The following is a 24,397-nucleotide window of genomic DNA, read 5'->3' on the forward strand; positions in this document are numbered from 1 at the left end:
AATATCTTATCTTATCTTATATGTCCACTTGGGGGCGCAGAACTGCTCAGTCTAAATATCTATAAAGTCAAAAGATAAAGTTAAGTTTGTGTTTTATTGTTCGATGATGGAAAAAGTCTGTTTGTGTCTGAACGAGTCACTCACTACAACTACACATTTACTATGAGCACGAGTACGAGTACAAGTACATGCACGAGTACAAGTACATGCACGAGTACAAGTACATGCACGAGTACAAGTACGAGTACAGCTGCTACTTCAGCTCGTTCTGTCACTTCCCCTGAGTCGCTCTGACACTTTTTCACTGCAGTGACGTAAAACAGGAAACACATTTAACGCTTCTGCGCCACAAACTGTTCACTTCTGCAACGAGCGAGTCCAGACCGAGTTCACGTCCAGACCGAGTCCAGACCGAGTCCAAGACCTGCTGGAAGTATCTATGGAAAGTAAACCGACAGACGGAGAAAGTAGAATTTCATGGTGGATCTGAGCAGGTTCAGAGGGTCTGAGCAGGTTCAGAGGGTCTGAGCAGGTTCAGAGGGTCTGAGCAGGTTCAGAGGGTCTGAGCAGGTTCAGAGGGTCTGAGCAGGTTTTCGACAGACCGAAGTAGAAATGTTGTGAGAAAACTTGAAGAAAATAGGAAATGGAGGACGACGTGAGGAAGAAAGGAGCTTTGTTTCTTCAGCAGCAGCGATTTGGAAAGGTATTTTTACTCACACTGCAACTACTACTACTACTACTACTACTACTACTACTACTACTATTACTGCTGCTACTACTACTACTACTACTACTACTACTACTACTACTACTACTACTACTACTACTACTACTACTACTGCAACTACTACTACTACTACTACTACTACTACTACTACTACTACTACTACTACCACTACTACTACTGCTACTACTACCACTACTACTACTGCTACTACTACTACTACTACTACTACTACCACTACTACTACTACTACTACTACTACCACTACTACTACTACTACTACTACTACTACTACTACTACTACTACTACTACTACTACTACTGCTACTACTACTACTACTACTACTACTACCACTACTACTACTGCTACTACTACTACTGCTACTACTACTACTACTACTACTACTACTACTACTACCACTACTACTACTACTACTACTACTACCACTACCACTACTACTACTACTACTACCACTACCACTACTACTACTACTACTACTACTACTACTACTACTACTACTACTACTACTGCAACTACTACTGCTACTACTACTACTACTACTACTACTACCACTACTACTACTGCTACTACTACTACTACTACTACTGCTACTACTACTACTACTACTACTACTACTACTACCACTACTACTACTACTACTACTACTACCACTACCACTACTACTACTACTACTACCACTACTACTACTACTACTACTACTACTACTACTACTACTACTACTGCAACTACTACTGCTACTACTACTACTACTACTACTACTACCACTACTACTACTGCTACTACTACTACTGCTACTACTACTACTACTACTACTACTACTACTACCACTACTACTACCACTACTACTACTACTACTACTACCACTACTACTACTACTACTACTACTACTACTACTACTACTACTACTACTACTGCAACTACTACTGCTACTACTACTACTACTACTACTACCACTACCACTACTACCACTACTACTACTACTACCACTACTACTACTGCTACTACTACTACTGCTACTACTACCACTACCACTACTACTACCACTACTACTACTACTACTACTACCACTACTACTACTACTACTACTACTACTACTACTACTACTACTACTACTACTGCAACTACTACTGCTACTACTACTACTACTACTACTACCACTACCACTACTACCACTACTACTACTACTACTACTACTACTACCACTACTACTACCACTACTACTACTACTACTACTACCACTACTACTACTACTACTACTACTACTACTACTACTACTACTACTACTACTGCAACTACTACTGCTACTACTACTACTACTACTACTACTACTACCACTACTACTACTGCAACTACTACTGCTACTACCACTACTACTACTACTACTACTACCACTACTACCACTACTACTACTACTACCACTACTACTACTGCTACTACTACTACTGCTACTACTACTACTACTACTACCACTACTACTACTACTACTACTACTACCACTACCACTACTACTACTACTACTACTACTCTTTCTTTGACCTGGTTTGTTCCGTTCAGAGGTGGAGGAAAGTGTGGTGCGTCCTGTTCAGGGAGAGTCACTGCTCCGTGTCCCGGCTGGAGATCCACGACTGGAACGAACGCTCCGACAAAAGTGTGCGCAAGCACCAGGACAACAAGAAGGTACTTTTACTACTGCTACTACTACTACTGCTACTACAAGGACCACTGCTGCGGAGTCAATGCAAACAGCTGGAGAACAAGGCCGCGTGGTGCTACTGCTTCTCTTGTTTCATAGATTTTTAACGTTTTGGCGTCCGCTCAGTGGGGGAGGAAGTACTCAGTTTTGTTACTTAAGTAAAAGTACAGATACATGTGCAAAGAATTACTGATCACTTGCAAAAATCGACTTAAAAGTTTCGGGGACCGATCAAAAATGTGCAAGTCAAGACTGCAGGAGAAGAAGTGAAAGTTTTTCATCCTGTCATGTTTTTGTACAGAAATAAGGCATTTGTTTTGTAAAAAAACTGCCAAAATGTCACATATTTGAGACATTTAATCGTGAAAAATGGACAGAGCAGCTTTCCTTACTGTCAAACCACATGGGTGCCCCAAGGGTCAGTCCTGGGACCCCTTCTGTTCAACGTCTACATGCTGCCGTTAGGTCAGATCTATGTTTCACTGTCACAGGTGAATCTGGACCAGTGGATTCATTCTGTCACTGCATCCAACAGATCAGTGTGTGGACCGGCCTCCTGCTGGTGCCAGAGGGACTCCTGCTGGTGCCAGAGGGGCCTCCTGCTGGTGCCAGAGGGCCTCCTGCTGCAGCTTTTTACCATCTAAAAAACATTGCCAAAATCAAAAGTATAGTGTCTTAACCTGATTTGGAGAGACTTGGAGAGACTTGGAGAGACTTGGAGAGACATAAAGAGACTTAAAGAGACTTAAAGAGACTTGGGTAGACTTGAAGAGACTTGGAGAGACTTGGAGAGACTTGGAGAGACTTATCCGTGCGTTTGTCCAGGTGGTCCGGCTGTCCTCGTGTATCCGCGTGTCGTCGGTGGACGTGGACGGTTCTCCAAAAGACACCAGCTCGTTCCTGGTGGAGACCACGGAGAAGATCTACGTGTTCGCCGCAGACAGACTCCAGCTAGACGAGTGGACGCAGCGACTCTGTGAAATCGCCTTCCCCGTGAGTACAAGGCCTGTCGCCGGGCAACCAAACACATCACGAGAAAGGGCGTTCTAAGAAATGAGGTCACGATGAAAAAGTTTCCCACTTCAGCCGTGACTTCTCCCACAATGCAACGCGTTCAGTTAGAACATACGGAAACATATCTGTCATTTAAGACTTAGTTACGGACATTTTGTAAGTTTATATGAGACGTAAAACTTGTAACTACAGGAAAAGGTCTTGTTTTTGTGTATTTCCTGTACTTTGTTGTGATTATATGAAAAACCCAAGTGTTCAAAGTTAAAAATGTTTCAATGACAGTCTGCTGCTTATTATGGCGAAATGTCGACGAGGCGGGGCTTGGCACTATAAAGAGGCGGGGCTTGGCACTATAAAGAGGCGGGGCTTGGCACTATAAAGAGGCGGGGCTTGGCACTATAAAGAGGCGGGGCTTGACACTATAAAGAGGCGGGGCTTGGCACTATAAAGAGGCGGGGCTTGGCACTATAAAGAGGCGGGGCTTGGCACTATAAAGAGGCGGGGCTTGACACTATAAAGAGGCGGGGCTTGACACTATAAAGAGGCGGGGCTTGGCACTATAAAGAGGCGGGGCTTGGCACTATAAAGAGGCGGGGCTTGGCACTATAAAGAGGCGGGGGTTATCGCTAGGTATTAAGAGGTATTACTTCTAACCTAATGTGCACAAATAAAATAGTCCATTTCTAAAACGGGGAAGAGAGAGAACTGGATGCAAAAGTTATAAAATAACCCTCTACAAAACATTAATTAAATTATTTCATCGTATTACCATAGTTTCCGGAGTAAACTATGGTAATAAGCCGAAAAATGCATGATAGAGAAGAAAAAAACATATATTAGTCGCACTGGAGTATGAGATGCAGTTGCAAGTGTGAAAATAACAAATCATATCACAAATAAGTCGCTCTGGAGTATAAGTATAAGTATATAAGTATAAATATAAGTATAAGTCGCACCCCGACCAAAACTATGAAAAAAGACTTATAGTCCGGAAAATACGGTAGTTTATTTGATATGCAGTAATTTACGCACCGAGCACAATCTGGACCAAGACAAATACAGAAATGTGTTTTAGAAGAAGGATTAAGTCTTTTTAAAGTAATCTAGAGTCCAAAATAGTCCTAAATGTAAAGTACTTTTGTATCAGGCTTTTTGTGTCACATTAACTTCATTCGGTCGTTCAGAAAGTTCTGTTTGGTGAAGCACTAACAGTTCCATGTTGGACCTTCAGGCGTTCTCAGTGATCGTGACCAATCGTTAAATCCGGCCTTCATTGTGGTCAGTGAAAGTGGATTTGAGGATTGTTCTCACCACGTTTGACCGTCCAAACCCTGGACGCTTCTGCCGTTGTGCCCAGATGAGCTGGAGCGGCTCCTTGCAGAGGGGCGGCTCTCAGAGGAACGCCCGGTCCGAACCCAACCTGAGCCAGGCCCAAGGAGCCGAGGCCGGGATGGAGGACAACTCGCTGTACAGCCAGAGAGAAGCAGGTAAGTGTGTGTCCACCGCCCGAATGTCCACACCAGGGACCAAAGAGACCGGCGTCTACGGTCCACACCAGGGACCAAAGAGACCGCCGTCTACGGTCCACACCAGGGACCAAAGAGACCGCCGTCTACGGTCCACACCAGGGACCAAAGAGACCGCCGTCTACGGTCCACACCAGGGACCAAAGAGACCGGTGTCTACGGTCCACACCAGGGACCAAAGAGACCGCCGTCTACGGTCCACACCAGGGACCAAAGAGACCGGTGTCTACGGTCCACACCAGGGACCAAAGAGACCGCCGTCTACGGTCCACACCAGGGACCAAAGAGACCGGTGTCTACGGTCTACACCAGGGACCAAAGAGACCGCCGTCTACGGTCCACACCAGGGACCAAAGAGACCGCCGTCTACGGTCCACACCAGGGACCAAAGAGACCGGTGTCTACGGTCTACACCAGGGACCAAAGAGACCGCCGTCTACGGTCCACACCAGGGACCAAAGAGACCGCCGTCTACGGTCCACACCAGGGACCAAAGAGACCGGCATCTACGGTCCACACCAGGGACCAAAGAGACCGGCATCTACGGTCCACACCAGGGACCAAAGAGACCGCCGTCTACGGTCCACACCAGGGACCAAAGAGACCGCCGTCTACGGTCCACACCAGGGACCAAAGAGACCGGCATCTACGGTCCAAACCAGGGACCAAAGAGACCGGCATCTACGGTCCACACCAGGGACCAAAGAGACCGCCGTCTACGGTCCACACCAGGGACCAAAGAGACCGCCGTCTACGGTCCACACCAGGGACCAAAGAGACCGCCGTCTACTGTCTAAGTTTTCTTGACGATCTCTTTAGTTTAAATGAACTAAAGCTACAACTGACAGAGACCATTTTTAACCGTTTCTGGCGTTTTAATGAAGAAAAATATAGTCACGCTAACGACTAGCATGACTGACGCTAGTTCAGAAAATTACACAAATTGAGGTTGAGGAGCTCGGAGTAGAGTCGGTTCCCAAAGCACGTTTTATCATCATCTGTCGTTAGTTAAAGGGGCAGGTTCTAAGCTGTGTGTGCCGTCTAATTATAGAGCGTTTCAATTTTCCGCGAAGCAGGAAGTTCTCTGTTTCCGCTCTGGTTTCTCAAAGTTACAAAAAGCTCTTCAAACGTTATTGCGGTGGATAATTAGCACGCTCAGAACGCTTTAGCGAGCGGTAAAGTCAGGTCCAGCACGAGCGTTTCAAACCTTTACGTGTTTCTTTCCCGAAAGTCTAAAGTCTAAATGGACTTCTCACGTACGGAACGTCACGATGGGAGTCGCTGTTGAGCCTCGTTCTATTCAATGGAAAGTTTTGCGTCTTGACGGGGCGAAGTCCGAGGTGTGAACAACAGCCGAACGTTAAAGTTACAACATGTGACGACGCTGGCGATTAAGGAAATGACAAACGCCTTTTGACCCGTTTTGTCAACAGTCAATGGCTTCAGATTAGTTTAGATTGCGTCATGTTGAGCGTAAAGCGCTCCAGACGTGTTAGTGGACTCCTCCCAGGTCAGAGTCAGTCCTGAGCTTGGTGCCGCTCCATCCTTCCATAGCGTTTGCACCCGCAGAGTGCAGAAAGAGTTAAATATGCATCGTACAACAGCAGAGGAGATCCTGTGGCCTTAAAGACGATGAACAGAAGGGGTGACAAATGGCAGCCCTGTCCAACACACGCAGGAAAGTTACAAAGTGGCAACGTACGACACAAAAACACTTTATCAGTCCGTTTTGTGTTTTGATCCAACAGTCTCAGTTTAGATCTGTGGAAAGGTTTTCAGTTTAGTAGCATTTGTGTTAGCGCGCTAATTTAAACGCTAGGACAGAGTCTCCTCGCTCCGAGCATGAATCAGCGCCGCAGTTATGTCTTTGGTAAAAACCCAAGACTAAATTAGGACATGAGTTTGAACATGGAGGAACAGACTGAGATCAGATGTGGTTGAAGCGCTGCACGGTTATTTTTAGAAACGGCACAAGATGTGAGTGAACAGGAAGTGTGGTCTGTGTGACAGGAAGTTCACACACGTCCTCGTTTTCGGTCGCTCTGTCGGCTCCCGTCACCTCGTTTCTGCCGCCGGCGAACTCCAGGTGGATCTCGCGGCGGTGAAGGGCCAAAGTCGGGCGTAAAGCGACTTGGGCTGGTTTGTTCCGTTGCGGGACAGAGCGTGGGGACACGCCCACTGCTCTGTGTTCATCGACCATAGACACACCCACTGCTCTGTGTTCATCGACCATAGACACGCCCACTGCTCTGTGTTCATCGACCATAGACACGCCCACTGCCCTGTGTTCATCGACCATAGACACGCCCACATCGACCATAGACACGCCCATATCAACCATAGACACGCCCACATCGACCATAGACACGCCCACTGCTCTGTGTTCATCGACCATAGACACGCCCACATTGACCATAGACACGCCCACATCAACCATAGACACGCCCACTGCCCTGTGTTCATCGACCATAGACACACCCACTGCTCTGTGTTCATCGACCATAGACACGCCCACATCGACCATAGACACGCCCACATCGACCATAGACACGCCCACTGCCCTGTGTTCATCGACCATAGACACACCCACTGCTCTGTGTTCATCGACCATAGACACGCCCACATCGACCATAGACACGCCCACATCGACCATAGACACGCCCACTGCCCTGTGTTCATCGACCATAGACACACCCACTGCTCTGTGTTCATCGACCATAGACACAACCATTGCTCTGTGTTCATCGACCATAGACACGCCCACATCGACCATAGACACACCCACATCGACCATAGACACGCCCACTGCCCTGTGTTCATCGACCATAGACACGCCCACATCGACCATAGGCACGCCCACATCGACCATAGACACGCCCACATCGACCATAGACACGCCCACTGCTCTGTGTTCATCGACCATAGACACGCCCACTGCCCTGTGTTCATCGACCATAGACACGCCCACATCGACCATAGACACGCCCACATCGACCATAGACACGCCCACTGCCCTGTGTTCATCGACCATAGACACACCCACTGCTCTGTGTTCATCGACCATAGACACGCCCACATCGACCATAGACACGCCCACATCGACCATAGACACGCCCACATCGACCATAGACACGCCCACTGCTCTGTGTTCATCGACCATAGACACGCCCACTGCCCTGTGTTCATCGACTATAGACACGCCCACATCGACCATAGACACGCCCACATCGACCATAGACACGCCCACTGCCCTGTGTTCATCGACCATAGACACGCCCATTGCTCTGTGTTCATCGACCATAGACACGCCCACATCGACCATAGACACGCCCACATCGACCATAGACACGCCCACTGCCCTGTGTTCATCGACCATAGACACACCCACTGCTCTGTGTTCATCGACCATAGACACGCCCATTGCTCTGTGTTCATCGACCATAGACACGCCCATTGCTCTGTGTTCATCGACCATAGACACGCCCACATCGACCATAGACACACCCACTGCTTTGTGTTCATCGACCATAGACACGCCCACATCGACCATAGACACGCCCACTGCTCTGTGTTCATCGACCATAGACACGCCCACTGCTCTGTGTTCATCGACCATAGACACGCCCACTGCTTTGTGTTCATCGACCATAGACACGCCCACATCGACCATAGACACGCCCACTGCTCTGTGTTCATCGACCATAGACACGCCCACTGCTCTGTGTTCACCGACCATAGACACGCCCACTGCCCTGTGTTCATCGACCATAGACACGCCCACTGCCCTGTGTTCATCGACTATAGACACGCCCACTGCCCTGTGTTCATCGACTATAGACACGCCCACTGCTCTGTGTTCATCGACCATAGACACGCCCACTGCTCTGTGTTCACCGACCATAGACACGCCCACTGCCCTGTGTTCATCGACTATAGACACGCCCACTGCTCTGTGTTCATCGACCATAGACACGCCCACTGCTCTGTGTTCACCGACCATAGACACGCCCACTGCCCTGTGTTCATCGACTATAGACACGCCCACATCGACCATAGACACGCCCACTGCTCTGTGTTCACCGACCATAGACACGCCCACTGCCCTGTGTTCATCGACTATAGACACGCCCACTGCCCTGTGTTCATCGACTGTAGACACGCCCACTGCCCTGTGTTCATCGACTATAGACACGCCCACTGCTCTGTGTTCATCGACCATAGACACGCCCACTGCTCTGTGTTCACCGACCATAGACACGCCCACTGCCCTGTGTTCATTGACTATAGACACGCCCACTGCTCTGTGTTCATCGACCATAGACACGCCCACTGCTCTGTGTTCACCGACCATAGACACGCCCACTGCCCTGTGTTCATCGACTATAGACACGCCCACATCGACCATAGACACGCCCACTGCTCTGTGTTCACCGACCATAGACACGCCCACATCGACCATAGACACGCCCACATCGACCATAGACACGCCCACTGCTCTGTGTTCACCGACCATAGACACGCCCACATCGACCATAGACACGCCCACATCGACCATAGACACGCCCACATCGACCATAGACACGCCCACTGCTCTGTGTTCACCGACCATAGACACGCCCACATCGACCATAGACACGCCCACATCGACCATAGACACGCCCACTGCTCTGTGTGTCGTATCATCTGGAAAAACTAAACGTTACGAAGAGTTATTCTCGATCAGGACCTGGAACTCAGATATTTATCCTGCTCTGAGTAGGCCCCGCCCACCGGCTTAAGTTCTGGCCCCAGTACTGACCCCTGTGGATGACCCCTGTGGATGACCCCTGTGGGTGACCCCAGTGGATGACCCCAGTGGATGACCCCTGTGGGTGACCCCTGTGGGTGACCTCTGTGACCCCTGTGGGATCTGCAGAGAATGTAAAGACGTGACGAGCAACTGTCATTCAGCTTCACAAACTGTTTCCTGGCCACGTCCCTAATTCCATACATTTCTCTTGTGTGTCCTCTCGCGTGTCCTCTAGTGTGTCCTCTCGCATGTACTCTAGTGTGTCCTCTAGTGTGTCCTCTTGTGTGTCCTCTAGTGTGTACTCTTGTGTGTCCTCTCGCGTGTCCTCTCGCGTGTCCTCTTGTGTGTCCTCTCGTGTGTCCTCTAGTGTGTAATCTTGTGTGTCCTCTCGCGTGTCCTCTAGTGTGTCCTCTCGCGTGTCCTCTCGTGTGTCCTCTTGTGTGTCCTCTCGCGTGTCCTCTCGTGTGTCCTCTTGTGTGTCCTCTCGTGTGTCCTCTCGTTTGTCCTCTAGTGTGTCCTCTTGTGTGTCCTCTCGTGTGTCCTCTCGTGTGTCCTCACGAGTGTCCTCTCATGTGTCCTCTCGTGTGTACTCTCATGTGTCCTCTAGTGTGTCCTCTCGCGTGTCCTCTCGTGTGTCCTCTCGTGTGTCCTCTAGTGTGTCCTCTAGTGTGTCCTCTCGCGTGTCCTCTCGCGTGTCCTCTCGTGTGTCCTCTTGTGTGTCCTCTCGTGTGTACTCTCGTGTGTCCTCTAGTGTGTCCTCTTGCGTGTCCTCTCGTGTGTCCTCTCGTGTGTCCTCTAGTGTGTCCTCTAGTGTGTCCTCTCGCGTGTCCTCTCGTGTGTCCTCTTGTGTGTCCTCTCGTGTGTCCTCTAGTGTGTCCTCTTGTGTGTCTTCTCGTGTGTCCTCTCGTGTGTCCTCACGAGTGTCCTCTCGTGTGTCCTCCCGTGTGTCCTCTTGTGTGTCCTCTCATGTGTCCTCTCGTGTGTACTCTCGTGTGTTCTCTTGTGTGTCCTCTAGTGTGTCCTCTCGCATGTATTCTAGTGTGTCCTCTAGTGTGTCCTCTTGTGTGTCCTCTAGTGTGTAATCTTGTGTGTCCTCTCGCGTGTCCTCTAGTGTGTCCTCTCGCGTGTCCTCTCGCGTGTCCTCTCGTGTGTCCTCTTGTGTGTCCTCTCGTGTGTCCTCTAGTGTGTACTCTTGTGTGTCCTCTCGTGTGTCCTCTCGTGTGTACTCTCGTGTGTCCTCTCGTGTGTCCTCTCGCGTGTCCTCTCGCGTGTCCTCTCGTGTGTCCTCTAATGTGTCCTCTTGTGTGTCCTCTCGTGTGTCCTCTCGTGTGTCCTCTCATGTGTCCTCTCGTGTGTCCTCCCGTGTGTCCTCTCATGTGTCCTCTCATGTGTCCTCTCGTGTGTACTCTTGTGTGTCCTCTTGTGTGTCCTCTAGTGTGTCCTCTTATGTGTCCTCCTGTGTGTACTCCTGTGTGTCCTCTCGCGTGTCCTCTCGTGTGTACTCTCGTGTGTCCTCACGAGTGTCCTCTCGTGTGTCCTCTCATGTGTCCTCTCGTGTGTACTCTCGTGTGTCCTCTTGCGTGTCCTCTTGCGTGTCCTCTCGTGTGTCCTCTTGTGTGTCCTCTCGTGTGCCCTCTCGCGTGTCCTCTCGTCTCTCCTCTCGTCTCTCCTCTCGTGTGTCCTCTCGTCTGTCCTCTCGTCTCTCCTCTCGTGTGTCCTCTCGTGTGTCCTCTCGTGTGTCCTCTCGTGTGTCCTTTCATGTGTCCTCTCGTCTGTCCTCTCGTTTGGTGGAAACTTGATGTGGTTTTTCTGTTGGTTTTATCTTCTTACAAACGACTTCCTCCTGAAACAGGAAGTGGCTGATGTGACTCGGTCGTCGTCCATATTTGTGCCAAAGGACATTGTTTATGTATTTATTATTATTCTGTTTACATCACTCGACTCATGGTTTGTCCTGGTCCTGGTCCTGGTCCTGGTCCTGGTCCTGGTCCTGGTCCTGGTCCCGGTCCTGGTCTCAGTCCTCTCTCTGGTCCCGGTCCTGGTCCTGGTCTCAGTCCTCTCTCTGATCCCGGTCCTGGTCCTGGTCTCAGTCCTCTCTCTGGTCCCGGTCCTGGTCCTTGTCCTGGTCTCAGTCCTCTCTCTGGTCCTGGTCCCGGTCCCGGTCCTTGTCCTGGTCTCAGTCCTCTCTCTGGTCCTGGTCCCGGTCCCGGTCCTGGTCCTGGTCTCAGTCCTCTCTCTGGTCCCTGCAGTGCCGGGACAGGACGTGCGTGTGGTGGTGCGCAGGAGCGAGGCCTCAGAGCGCTGCCGGCTGAAGGGCGAGCTGGTCCTGAGGGCCGACAGTGAGGCCCTGCTCCTGAAGGACAGGGCCGGGCAGGTGCTGTTCTCCTGGCCCTACAGGTACCTGCGCCGCTTCGGCAGGGACAAGGTGAGACACCCGCCAAATGCTGTTTACTACGATAAGCATGTGTTAGAGTCCTCGTGTTAGAGTCCTCGTGTTAGAGCCCTCGTGTTAGAGCCCTCGTGTTAGAGTCCTCGTGTTAGAGCCCTCGTGTTAGAGTCCTCGTGTTAGAGCCCTCGAGTTAGAGCCCTCGTGTTAGAGTCCTCGTGTTAGAGTCCTCGTGTTAGAGTCCTCGTGTTAGAGCCCTCGTGTTAGAGCCCTCGTGTTAGAGCCCTCGTGTTAGAGCCCTCGTGTGAGAGTCCTCGTGTTAGAGCCCTCGTGTTAGAGCCCTCGTGTTACAGCCCTCGTGTTAGAGCCCTCGAGTTAGAGCCCTCGTGTTAGAGTCCTTGTGTTAGAGCCCTCGTGTTAGAGTCCTCGTGTTAGAGCCCTCGTGTTAGAGCCCTCGTGTTAGAGCTCTTGTGTTAGAGTCCTCGTGTTAGAGTCCTCGTGTTAGAGCCCTCGTGTTAGAGTCCTCGTGTTAGAGCCCTCGTGTTAGAGTCCTCGTGTTAGAGCCCTCGTGTTAGAGCCCTCGTGTTAGAGTCCTCGTGTTGGAGCCCTCGTGTTAGAGTCCTCGTGTTAGAGCCCTCGTGTTAGAGCCCTCGTGTTAGAGTCCTCGTGTTAGAGCCCTCGTGTTAGAGCCCTCGTGTTAGAGCCCTCGTGTTGTGTTAGAGTCCTCGTGTTAGAGCCCTCGAGTTAGAGCCCTCGTGTTAGAGCCCTCGAGTTAGAGCCCTCGTGTGAGAGTCCTCGTGTTAGAGCCCTCGTGTTAGAGCCCTCGTGTTACAGCCCTCGTGTTAGAGCCCTCGAGTTAGAGCCCTCGTGTTAGAGTCCTCGTGTTAGAGCCCTCGTGTTAGAGTCCTCGTGTTAGAGCCCTCGTGTTAGAGCCCTCGTGTTAGAGTCCTCGTGTTAGAGTCCTCGTGTTAGAGCCCTCGTGTTAGAGCCCTCGTGTTAGAGCCCTCGTGTTGTGTTAGAGTCCTCGTGTTAGAGCCCTCGAGTTAGAGCCCTCGTGTTAGAGCCCTCGAGTTAGAGCCCTCGTGTGAGAGTCCTCGTGTTAGAGCCCTCGTGTTAGAGCCCTCGTGTTACAGCCCTCGTGTTAGAGCCCTCGAGTTAGAGCCCTCGTGTTAGAGTCCTCGTGTTAGAGCCCTCGTGTTAGAGTCCTCGTGTTAGAGCCCTCGTGTTAGAGCCCTCGTGTTAGAGTCCTCGTGTTAGAGCCCTCGAGTTAGAATCCTCGTGTTAGAGCCCTCGTGTTAGAGCCCTCGTGTTAGAGTCCTCGTGTTAGAGTCCTCGTGTTAGAGCCCTCGTGTTAGAGCCCTCGTGTTAGAGCCCTCGAGTTAGAATCCTCGTGTTACAGTCCCCGTGTTAGAGCCCTCGTGTTAGAGTCCTCGTGTTAGAGCCCTCGTGTTAGAGTCCTCGTGTTAGAGCCCTCGAGTTAGAGCCCTTGTGTTAGAGTCCTCGTGTTAGAGTCCTCGTGTTAGAGCCCTCGTGTTAGAGCCCTCGTGTTAGAGCCCTCGAGTTAGAATCCTCGTGTTACAGTCCCCGTGTTAGAGCCCTCGTGTTAGAATCCTCGTGTTAGAGTCCTTGTGTTAGAGCCCTCGCGTTAGAGCCCTCGAGTTAGAGCCCTCGTGTTAGAGCTCTCGTGTTAGAGCCCTCGTGTTAGAGCCCTCGTGTTAGAGCCCTCGAGTTAGAGCCCTCGTGTTAGAGCCCTCGAGTTAGAGCCCTCGAGTTAGAGCCCTCGTGTTAGAGCCCTCGTGTTAGAGCCCTCGTGTTAGAGTCCTCGTGTTAGAGCCCTCGTGTTAGAGTCCTCGTGTTAGAGCCCTCGTGTTAGAGCCCTCGAGTTAGAGCCCTCGAGTTAGAGCCCTCGTGTTAGAGCCCTCGTGTTAGAGCCCTCGTGTTAGAGTCCTCGTGTTAGAGCCCTCGTGTTAGAGCTCTCGTGTTAGAGTCCTTGTGTTAGAGCCCTCGTGTTAGAGCCCTCGAGTTAGAGCCCTCGTGTTAGAGCCCTCGAGTTAGAGTCCTCGTGTTAGAGCCCTCGAGTTAGAGCCCTCGTGTTAAAGTCCTCGTGTTAGAGCCCTCGTATTAGAGCCCTCGTGTTGGAGCCCTCGTGTTGGAGCCCTCGAGTTAGAGCCCTCGTGTTAGAGCCCTCGAGTTAGAGCCCTCGTGTTAGAGCCCTCGAGTTAGAGCCCTCGTGTTAGAGCCCTCGAGTTAGAGCCCTCGTGTTAGAGCCCTCGTGTTAGAGCCCTCGTGTTAGAGTCCTCGTGTTAGAGCCCTCGTGTTAGAGCTCTCGTGTTACAGCCCTCGTGTTAGAGCCCTCGAGTTAGAGCCCTCGTGTTAGAGTCCTCGTGTTAGAGCCCTCGTGTTAGAGCCCTCGTGTTAGAGTCCTCGTGTTAGAGCCCTCGTGTTAGAGCCCTCGTGTTAGAGCTCTTGTGTTAGAGTCCTCGAGTTAGAGTCCTCGTGTTAGAGCCCTCGAGTTAGAGCCCTCGTGTTAGAGCCCTCAAGTTAGAGCCCTCGTGTTAGAGCCCTCGTGTTAGAGCCCTCGAGTTAGAGCCCTCGTGTTAGAGCCCTCGAGTTAGAGCCCTCATATTAGAGCCCTCGTGTTAGAGCCCTCGTGTTAGAGCCCTCGTGTTAGAGCCCTCGAGTTAGAATCCTCGTGTTAGAGCCCTCGTGTTAGAGCCCTCGTGTTAGAGTCCTCGTGTTAGAGCCCTCGTGTTAGAGTCCTCGTGTTAGAGTCCTCGTGTTACAGTCCTCGTGTTAGAGCCCTCGAGTTAGAATCCTCGTGTTAGAGCCCTCGTGTTAGAGCCCTCGTGTTAGAGTCCTTGTGTTAGAGCCCTCGTGTTAGAGCCCTCGAGTTAGAGCCCTCGTGTTAGAGCCCTCATATTAGAGCCCTCGTGTTAGAGCCCTCGAGTTAGAGCCCTCGTGTTAGAGCCCTCGTGTTAGAGTCCTCGTGTTAGAGTCCTCGTGTTAGAGCCATCGTGTTAGAGTCCTCGTGTTAGAGTCCTCGTGTTAGAGTCCTCGTGTTAGAGTCCTCGTGTTAGAGCCATCGTGTTAGAGTCCTCGTGTTAGAGCCCTCGTGTTAGAGCCCTCGAGTTAGAATCCTCGTGTTAGAGTCCTCGTGTTAGAGCCCTCATATTAGAGCCCTCGTGTTAGAGCCCTCGAGTTAGAGCCCTCGTGTTAGAGCCCTCGAGTTAGAGCCCTCGTGTTAGAGCCCTCATATTAGAGCCCTCGTGTTAGAGCCCTCGTGTTAGAGCCCTCGTGTTAGAGCCCTCATATTAGAGCCCTCGTGTTAGAGCCCTCGTGTTAGAGTCCTCGTGTTAGAGTCCTCGTGTTAGAGTCCTCGTGTTAGAGCCCTCGAGTTAGAGCCCTCGTGTTAGAGTCCTCGTGTTAGAGTCCTCGTGTTAGAGCCCTCGTGTTAGAGCCCTCGAGTTAGAGCCCTCGTGTTAGAGCCCTCGAGTTAGAGCCCTCGTGTTAGAGTCCTTGTGTTAGAGCCCTCGTGTTAGAGCCCTCGAGTTACAGCCCTCGTGTTAGAGCCTTGACCTCTGACCTCTGACCTCTGACCTCAGACCACCTTCTCCTTCGAGGCCGGGCGCCGCTGCGACTCGGGCGAGGGAAACTTCGAGTTCGAGACGAAACTCGGAAACGCCCTGTTCGTCGCCGTGGAGACGGCCATCAACCTCCAGCGCACGTCGCTCCCGCAGCGGCAGGCGTCGACAGGTCCGCCCCACATGCCCCGCCCACAGAGGCAGGGCTCCGCGGGATTGGACAGCCACTCGCCAATCTCCCGCAGTCTGCCGCCACGCCCCGAGGTTCTGCTCCTCTGACCTTCTCTTCTTCATCTTCTGCTCCTCTGACCTTCTCCTCTTCATCTTCTGCTCCTCTGACCTTCTCCTCTTCATCTTCTGCTCCTCTGACCTTCTCCTCTTCATCTTCTGCTCCTCTGACCTTCTCCTCTTCATCTTCTGCTCCTCTGACCTTCTCCTCTTCATCTTCTGCTCCTCTGACCTTCTCTTCATCTTCTGCTCCTCTGACCTTCTCCTCTTCATCTTCTGCTCCTCTGACCTTCTCCTCTTCCTCCTCTGCTCCTCAGGATCTTGACCCCGTCTACAGTTTGGTGAATGACACGACTCTGCAGCTCACACTCAAAGACAAAGAGAGCTCGTCCTCGTCACAGCGCCACCTCCTGGATAAAAGCGTATGTATTTTAAACTACATTTTCCGTTAAGTTTTTGACCCGCCCTGAGCCCGCCTTAAACCCGCCCTGAGCCCGCCCTGAGCCTGCCCTGAGCCCGCCCTAAGCCCGCCCTGAGCACACCTTAAGCCCGCCTGAGCCTGCCCTGAGCCCGCCCTGAGCCTACCTTGAGCCCGCCCTGAACACACCTTAAGCCCACCCTGAGCCCGCCCTGAGCCCGCCCTGAGCCCCACCTGAGTCCGCCCTCAGCCCGCCCTTAGCCCGTCCTGAGTCTGCCCTGAGCACACCTTAAGCCCGCCCTTAGCCAGCCCTAAGCCCGCCCTGAACCCGCCCTGAGTCCGCCCTGAGCCCGCCCTCAGCCCGTCCTGAGCCCGTCCTGAGCCCGTCCTGAGCCCGTCCTGAGTCCGCCCAGAGCCTGCCCTGAGCCCGCCCTGAGCCCGCCCTCAGCCTGCCCTGAGCACGCCCTGAGCCCGCCCAGAGCCTGCCCTGAGCCCGCCCTGAGCCCGCCCTCAGCCTGCCCTCAGCTCGCCCTGAGCCCGTCCTGAGCCCGTCTTGAGCCCGTCCTGAGTCCGCCCAGAGCCTGCCCTGAGCACGCCCTGAGCATGCCCTCAGCCTGCCCTGAGCCTGCCCTGAGCCCGCCCTCAGCTCGCCCTGAGCCCGCCCTCAGCCTGCCCTGAGCATGCCCTCAGCCTGCCCTGAGCCCGCCCTGAGCCCGCCCTCAGCTCGCCCTTAGCCCGTCCTGAGTCTGCCCTGAGCACACCTTAAGCCCGCCCTGAGCCTGCCCTCAGCCCACCCTGAGCCCGCCCTCAGCTCGCCTTCAGCTCGTCCTGAGCCCGCCCTCAGCCCACCCTGAGCCTGTGGTTGGGGGTCTTGGTGGATGAAGACAGTTGAATATCTAACCATAAGTGGATATGAAATGAAGCGTTGTGATTGGTCGCTTGTGCCCTCAGAGCCGCCTGGAGCCCCCGGTGGACAAAACGCTCACTGCAGTGAAGAGCCTGACGCTGGAGAACAGGGACCCTCCGGTGCACAGGAAGAGCCAGGTCAAAATGATCAGCAGCTGCCCTCTGCCCGGAGACTCCGCCCCCTGCACTCAAGGCCACGCCCCCTCGGCCTCCATCCAGTACTCCAAGGTCGGGATGGAGCGTAAGAAGAAGAGCAAAACGCAGGCCTCAAACGGATCGGTGAGATGTTGGAGTATGAATACTTCTGACCCTGGTCAGTGGTAGAGGTCTCATCTGGACACGGTTTGACCCCTGAAGACGTCTGAACTTCCATTTGAAAGTCATTTTAAATCTGAAGTACAGGTTTGAGGAGCGTGTACATGCTGCTGCTCAAACCGTTCACATTAGATTGAAAATGACTTTTGGGTGCTGCCCGGTGGTCGAGAGCGTATGGCACAGCACACGTGCGAGTTTGATTCACAACTCCAACTATTTACTGCATGTCCTCCCTTCTCTCATCCCCCATTCCACACTTTCCCCTGAACAAAGCGGAACAACATCGTCAAGAAAACTGTCCAGATCAAACCTTTTCTACCACAAACTGAAGGTGTTTTTATGAAGTTCAAATCCACAGTTTGAGTCCTTCATGAACACAAACATCACTCACCACGTCCAGACTTCACGAGCCGCTTCTTCTAAGCCGTGATTTTCACTGGACGATGATCAATAAACACTAAATCAGGTCAAAAAAGTTGAGTTCTAAACAAGGATTTCTGAGTTTCTAATCAGACCTTAGAGTTCCTCCAGAGTGTGAAACGTCTTTAAACGTGTTGAAACGTCGCTGCTCGCGCTCATTCTCTTCCTGCTCTCTTCAGTTTGAGGCGAGTCGCGTGGGTGAGTCGGAGTACTCCCTGCCATTTGACCTGGTGATCCCTGACCTCAGAGACCTGGGCCGGGCGGAGTCGGAGCGCCGCCCGGAGGCCGACCCGCTGTACGACAGCATCGACGAGTTCCAGATCAGGAACGTCTTTCACAGCAACAAAATCGACCACATCTACGACGAACCGGAAGGCTGCCAGAGCAAAGGTACGAGAGGTCCTGTCCAAGAGGTCCTGTCCAAGAGGTCCTGGGACAAGAGGTCCTGGTCCAAGAGGTCCTAGTACAAGAGGTCCTGGGACAAGAGGTCCTGGTAAGAGAGGTCCTGGGACAAGAGGTCCTGGGACAAGAGGTCCTGGTAAGAGAGGTCCTGGGACAAGAGGTCCTGGTCCAAGAGGTCCTGGTACAATAGGTCCTGGTAAGAGAGGTCCTGGTACAAGAAGTCCTGGGACAAGAGGTCCTGGTACAAGAGGTCCTGGTAAGAGAGGTCCTGGTAAGAGAGGTCCTGGGACAAGAGGTCCTGGTACAAGAGGTCCTGGGACAAGATGTCCTGGTACAAGAGGTCCTGGTAAGAGAGGTCCTGGTACAAGAAGTCCTGGGACAAGAGGTCCTGGTAAGAGAGGTCCTGGGACAAGAGGTCCTGGTACAAGAGGTCCTGGGACAAGAGGTCCTGGTCCAAGAGGTCCTGGTAAGAGAGGTCCTGGGACAAGAGGTCCTGTCCAAGAGGTCCTGGGACAAGAGGTCCTGGTCCAAGAGGTCCTAGTACAAGAGGTCCTGGGACAAGAGGTCCTGGTAAGAGAGGTCCTGGGACAAGAGGTCCTGGGACAAGAGGTCCTGGTAAGAGAGGTCCTGGGACAAGAGGTCCTGGTCCAAGAGGTCCTGGTACAAGAGGTCCTGGTAAGAGAGGTCCTGGTACAAGAAGTCCTGGGACAAGAGGTCCTGGTACAAGAGGTCCTGGTAAGAGAGGTCCTAGTAAGAGAGGTCCTGGGACAAGAGGTCCTGGTACAAGAGGTCCTGGGACAAGAGGTCCTGGTACAAGAGGTCCTGGTAAGAGAGGTCCTGGTACAAGAAGTCCTGGGACAAGAGGTCCTGGTAAGAGAGGTCCTGGGACAAGAGGTCCTGGTCCAAGAGGTCCTGGTAAGAGAGGTCCTGGGACAAGAGGTCCTGGTACAAGAGGTCCTGGTACAAGAGGTCCTGGTAAGAGAGGTCCTGGTACAAGAAGTCCTGGGACAAGAGGTCCTGGTACAAGAGGTCCTGGTACAAGAGGTCCTGGTAAGAGAGGTCCTGGGACAAGAGGTCCTGGTACAAGAGGTCCTGGGACAAGAGGTCCTGGTACAAGAGGTCCTGGTAAGAGAGGTCCTGGTACAAGAAGTCCTGGGACAAGAGGTCCTGGTAAGAGAGGTCCTGGGACAAGAGGTCCTGGTACAAGAGGTCCTGGGACAAGAGGTCCTGGTAAGAGAGGTCCTGGGACAAGAGGTCCTGGTACAAGAGGTCCTGGGACAAGAGGTCCTGGTACAAGAGGTCCTGGGACAAGAGGTCCTGGGACAAGAGGTCCTGGTAAGAGAGGTCCTGGGACAAGAGGTCCTGGTCCAAGAGGTTCTGGTACAAGAGGTCCTGGGACAAGAGGTGCTGGTACAAGAGGGCCTGGGACAAGAGGTCCTGGTACAAGAGGTCCTGGGATAAGAGGTCCTGGTACAAGAGATCCTGGGACAAGAGGTCCTGGTACAAGAGGTCCTGGTCCAAGAGGTCCTGGTAAGAGAGGTCCTGGGACAAGAGGTCCTGGTACAAGAGGTCCTGGTCCAAGAGGTCCTGGTAAGAGAGGTCCTGGGACAAGAGGTCCTGGTCCAAGAGGTCCTGGTCCAAGAAGTCCTGGTCCCAGAGGTCCTGGTACAAGAGGTCCTGGTACAAGAGGTCCTGGTAAGAGAGGTCCTGGTACAAGAGGTCCTGGCACAAGAGGTCCTGGTACAAGAGGTCCTGGTCCGAGAGGTCCTGGTAAGAGAGGTCCTGGGACAAGAGGTCGGACAAGAGGTCCTGGTACAAGAGGTCCTGGTAAGAGAGGTCCTGGTACAAGAGGTCCTGGTACAAGAGGTCCTGGTACAAAAGGTCCTGGTACAAGAGGTCCTGGTAAGAGAGGTCCTGGGACAAGAGGTCCTGGTAGAAGGGGTCCTGGTCCAAGAGGTCCTGGTACAAGGGGTCCTGGTAAGAGAGGTCCTGGGACAAGAGGTCCTGGCACAAGAGGTCCTGGTACAAGATGTCCTGGTACAAGAGGTCCTGGTACAAGAGGTCCTGGTACAAAAGGTCCTGGTACAAGAGGTCCTGGTAAGAGAGGTCCTGGGACAAGAGGTCCTGGTAGAAGGGGTCCTGGTCCAAGAGGTCCTGGTACAAGAGGTCCTGGGACAAGAAGTCCTGGTAAGAGAGGTCCTGGTCCAAGAGGTCCTGGTACAAGAGGTCCTGGGACAATAGGTCCTGGGACAAGAGATCCTGGGACAAGAGGTCCTGGTACAAGAGGTCCTGGGACAAGAGGTCCTGGTACAATAGGTCCTGGTCCCAGAGGTCCTGGTACAAGAGGTCCTGGTAAGAGAGGTCCTGGTACAAGAGGTCCTGGTAAGAGAGGTCTGCTAAATAACCAGCAGAGGGCGCTCTAAGGCAGCAAGAGACTTGACCATAATGGACTACTAATTTGCAGCACATGAGCTGTGAGCACCAGAGCTCTGTAGAGTCTGCACTGTACTACTGTAGAGTCTAGAGTCTACAATAGAGTCTACTGTAGAGTCTAGCGTCTACTGTAAAGTCTACTGCAGAGTCTAGAGTCTACTGTAGAGTCCACTGTAGAGTCTAGAGTCTACTGTAGAGTCTACTGTAGAGTCTAGAGTCTACTGTAGAGTCTAGAGGACACTGTAGAGTCTACTGTAGTACACTGAAAAATGGTGAATCACGAATCCACCAAAACAGCAGATTATTACTCACGACAAACATGTCCAAGGTGACGTTTCAGAAGCCCCTTGGGTCGTCCAGACTGGTGTTACCGGGGCCCGGAGCCAGGCCTGGGGTTGGTGGCTCTGTCCCCACGAGGCCCGGCCGGGCGCCTGAAGGGGGCGTGTCCTGGAGCTCCGATGCAGATAGTAATGGACGAGGAAGACGAGCTGATTGCACAGCTTTCAGCCAATGGAAAACATTTAAATAAAAACAGAAACAGACACTGGCTGTGGCGACAGGGAGCGTCACCTGCCGCAGGGACAGGGCCTGAGCTTGTGCAGGAGGTTCAGTGATACTGACCTCACCTCCACGCTCAGTACAGGCTCTACCATCACCACGGTAACGAGTCCCTGAACCGTCAGGTGTGGGTCAGGTCCCTCACTGTGTCGGCCCCAGAGAAGTGGAAGAAGGTGGAAGTGGAAGAAGGTGGAAGTGGAAGTGGAAGAAGGTGGAAGTGGAAGTGGAAGAAGGTGGAAGGTGAAAGTGGAAGAAGGTGGAAGTGGAAGAAGGTGGAAGTGGAAGAAGGTGGAAGTGGAAGAAGGTGGAAGTTGAAGTGGAAGAAGGTGGAAGTGGAAGAAGGTGGAAGTGGAAGGTGGAAGTGGAAGAAGGTGGAAGTGGAAGAAGGTGGAAGTGGAAGTGGAAGAAGGTGGAAGTGGAAGAAGGTGGAAGTGGAAGAAGGTGGAAGTGGAAGTGGAAGAAGGTGGAAGTGGAAGGTGGAAGTGGAAGGTGGAAGTGGAAGAAGGTGGAAGTGGAAGAAGGTGGAAGTGGAAGTGGAAGAAGGTGGAAGTGGAAGAAGGTGGAAGTGGAAGAAGGTGGAAGTGGAAGTGGAAGAAGGTGGAAGTGGAAGGTGGAAGTGGAAGGTGGAAGTGGAAGAAGGTGGAAGTGGAAGAAGGTGGAAGTGGAAGGTGGAAGTGGAAGGTGGAAGTGGAAGAAGGTGGAAGTGGAAGAAGGTGGAAGTGGAAGTGGAAGAAGGTGGAAGTGGAAGAAGGTGGAAGTGGAAGAAGGTGGAAGTGGAAGAAGTTGGAAGTGGAAGTGGAAGAAGGTGGAGCAGATCTTGAATTGAGCTCACGATTGGCTCAGACCGAGTTCTTTGCCCTTTGTATTTCTAGCAAATTGAATAAAACCTTGTAAATTGTGTGTTATTTGGTTCCAGACATGGACACTGGGCCCAAGATGGCGTCCACAGCAGCTTCTCTGTACGACGAGCCGGAGCAGGTGAGGGGAGAGGCCTGGAGGATCATGGGAACCGAGCAGGACCCCAGAGGACACGAGTTCCCCTACAACCCCCGAGCGGACGACTACGCTGTGCCCAAGCGCGTCCACAGGGCTTTCACCGAGAACCAGGGTCCAGACCAGGGACAGGACCAGGGACAGGACCAGGGACGGAGACAGGACCAGGGACAGGACCAGGGACAGAGACAGGACCAGGGGCAGGACCAGGGACAGGACCAGGGACAGGACCAGGGACAGGACCAAGGACAGGACCAAGGACAGGACCAGGGACAGGACCAGGAGTTGGAGGACGTGGGGACACATGGAAAAGACTCTCCGTACAACAACCTCCCGCTGAAGACGCACGATCAGCAGCAAATGTAACGAGACGATAGAAAAGTATTTATCCAGTGTTTGTGTTTGTCACTGCTCCTCCCACTGAGACATGCTCCTCCCACAGAGACAGGCTCCTCCCACAGAGACAGGCTCCTCCCACAGAGACATGCTCCTCCCACAGAGACATGCTCCTCCCACAGAGACATGCTCCTCCCACAGAGACAGGCTCCTCCCACAGAGACAGGCTCCTCCCACAGAGACATGCTCCTCCCACAGAGACATGCTCCTCCCACTGAGACAGGCTCCTCCCACAGAGACATGCTCCTCCCACTGAGACAGGCTCCTCCCACAGAGACATGCTCCTCCCACAGAGACATGCTCCTCCCACTGAGACAGGCTCCTCCCACAGAGACATGCTCCTCCCACAGAGACATGCTCCTCCCACTGAGACACGCTCCTCCCACAGAGACACGCTCCTCCCACTGAGACACGCTCCTCCCACTGAGACAGGCTCCTCCCACTGAGACAGGCTCCTCCCACAGAGACATGCTCCTCCCACAGAGACATGCTCCTCCCACTGAGACACGCTCCTCCCACTGAGACAGGCTCCTCCCACAGAGACATGCTCCTCCCACAGAGACAGGCTCCTCCCACAGAGATATGCTCCTCCCACTGAGACATGCTCCTCCCACAGAGACATGCTCCTCCCACAGAGACAGGCTCCTCCCACAGAGACATGCTCCTCCCACTGAGACATGCTCCTCCCACAGAGATATGCTCCTCCCACTGAGACATGCTCCTCCCACAGAGACATGCTCCTCCCACAGAGACATGCTCCTCCCACTGAGACATGCTCCTCCCACAGAGACATGCTCCTCCCACAGAGACATGCTCCACCCACAGAGACATGCTCCTCCCACTGAGACATGCTCCTCCCACAGAGACAGGCTCCTCCCACAGAGACAGGCTCCTCCCACAAAGACACGCTCCTCCCACAGAGACGTAAAGATCAGGGTCAGCACTAGCTCATAGACGGAATCAGGACGGAAATTACAGAGTCCAATGCGGCGGCCCTGGCGGCGGCCCTGGCGGCGGCTCTCGTGGTTTCCCAAATCACTTGCGGTTAGAGACAAGGCGTCTTCACCATTTTGCGACACCTGGTGGCGACCCCTAACCCCTAAAGATGGGTTAGGGGTTAGGGGTTAGGGTTAGTGGGTTAGTGGGTTAGGGTTAGTGGGTTAGTGGGTTAGGGTTAGTGGCTTAGGGGTTAGGGGTTAGGGGTTAGTGGCTTAGGGGTTAGGGTTAGTGGCTTAGGGGTTAGGGTTAGTGGGTTAGGGTAAGTGGGTTAGGGGTTAGGGTTAGTGGGTTAGGGGTTAGGGGTTAGGGGTAGGGTTAGTGGGTTAGGGTAAGTGGGTTAGGGGTTAGGGTTAGTGGGTTAGTGGGTTAAGGGGCTAGTGGGTTAGGGGTTAGTGGGTTAGGGATTAGTGGGTTAGGGGTTAGGGTTAGTGGGTTAGGGTTAGTGGGTTAGGGTTAGTGGGTTAGGGTTAGGGTTAGTGGGTTAGGGTTAGTGGGTTAGGGTTAGTGGGTTAGGAGTTAGATCAGGACTTAAAGTGGGTTAGGGTTTGTGGGTTAGGGTTAGGGTTAGGGGGTTAGGGTAAGTGGGTTAGGGTT

General features: G+C 52.8%; 1 protein-coding gene across 1 annotated transcript; it reads left to right on the plus strand.

Moving 5' to 3' along the window:
* Positions 1-543: 543 nt before the first annotated feature.
* On the plus strand, positions 544-22,940 carry dok2 (docking protein 2). Its single transcript, XM_072433710.1, has 10 exons — positions 544-703; positions 2,301-2,423; positions 3,265-3,432; positions 4,811-4,940; positions 12,018-12,193; positions 15,757-15,999; positions 16,281-16,385; positions 17,333-17,566; positions 18,202-18,412; positions 22,332-22,940. The coding sequence occupies exons 1-10, from the start codon at positions 644-646 to the stop codon at positions 22,772-22,774; spliced, it is 1,893 nt and encodes a 630-aa protein (XP_072289811.1). The 5' UTR covers positions 544-643; the 3' UTR covers positions 22,775-22,940.
* The last annotated feature ends 1,457 nt before the right edge of the window (positions 22,941-24,397 follow it).

The sequence above is a fragment of the Eucyclogobius newberryi genome, unplaced genomic scaffold, assembly GCF_026437365.1.
Source record: "Eucyclogobius newberryi isolate DKJ021-1_F unplaced genomic scaffold, fEucNew1.0.hap1 SCAF_6, whole genome shotgun sequence".
NCBI lineage: Eukaryota > Metazoa > Chordata > Actinopteri > Gobiiformes > Gobiidae > Eucyclogobius > Eucyclogobius newberryi.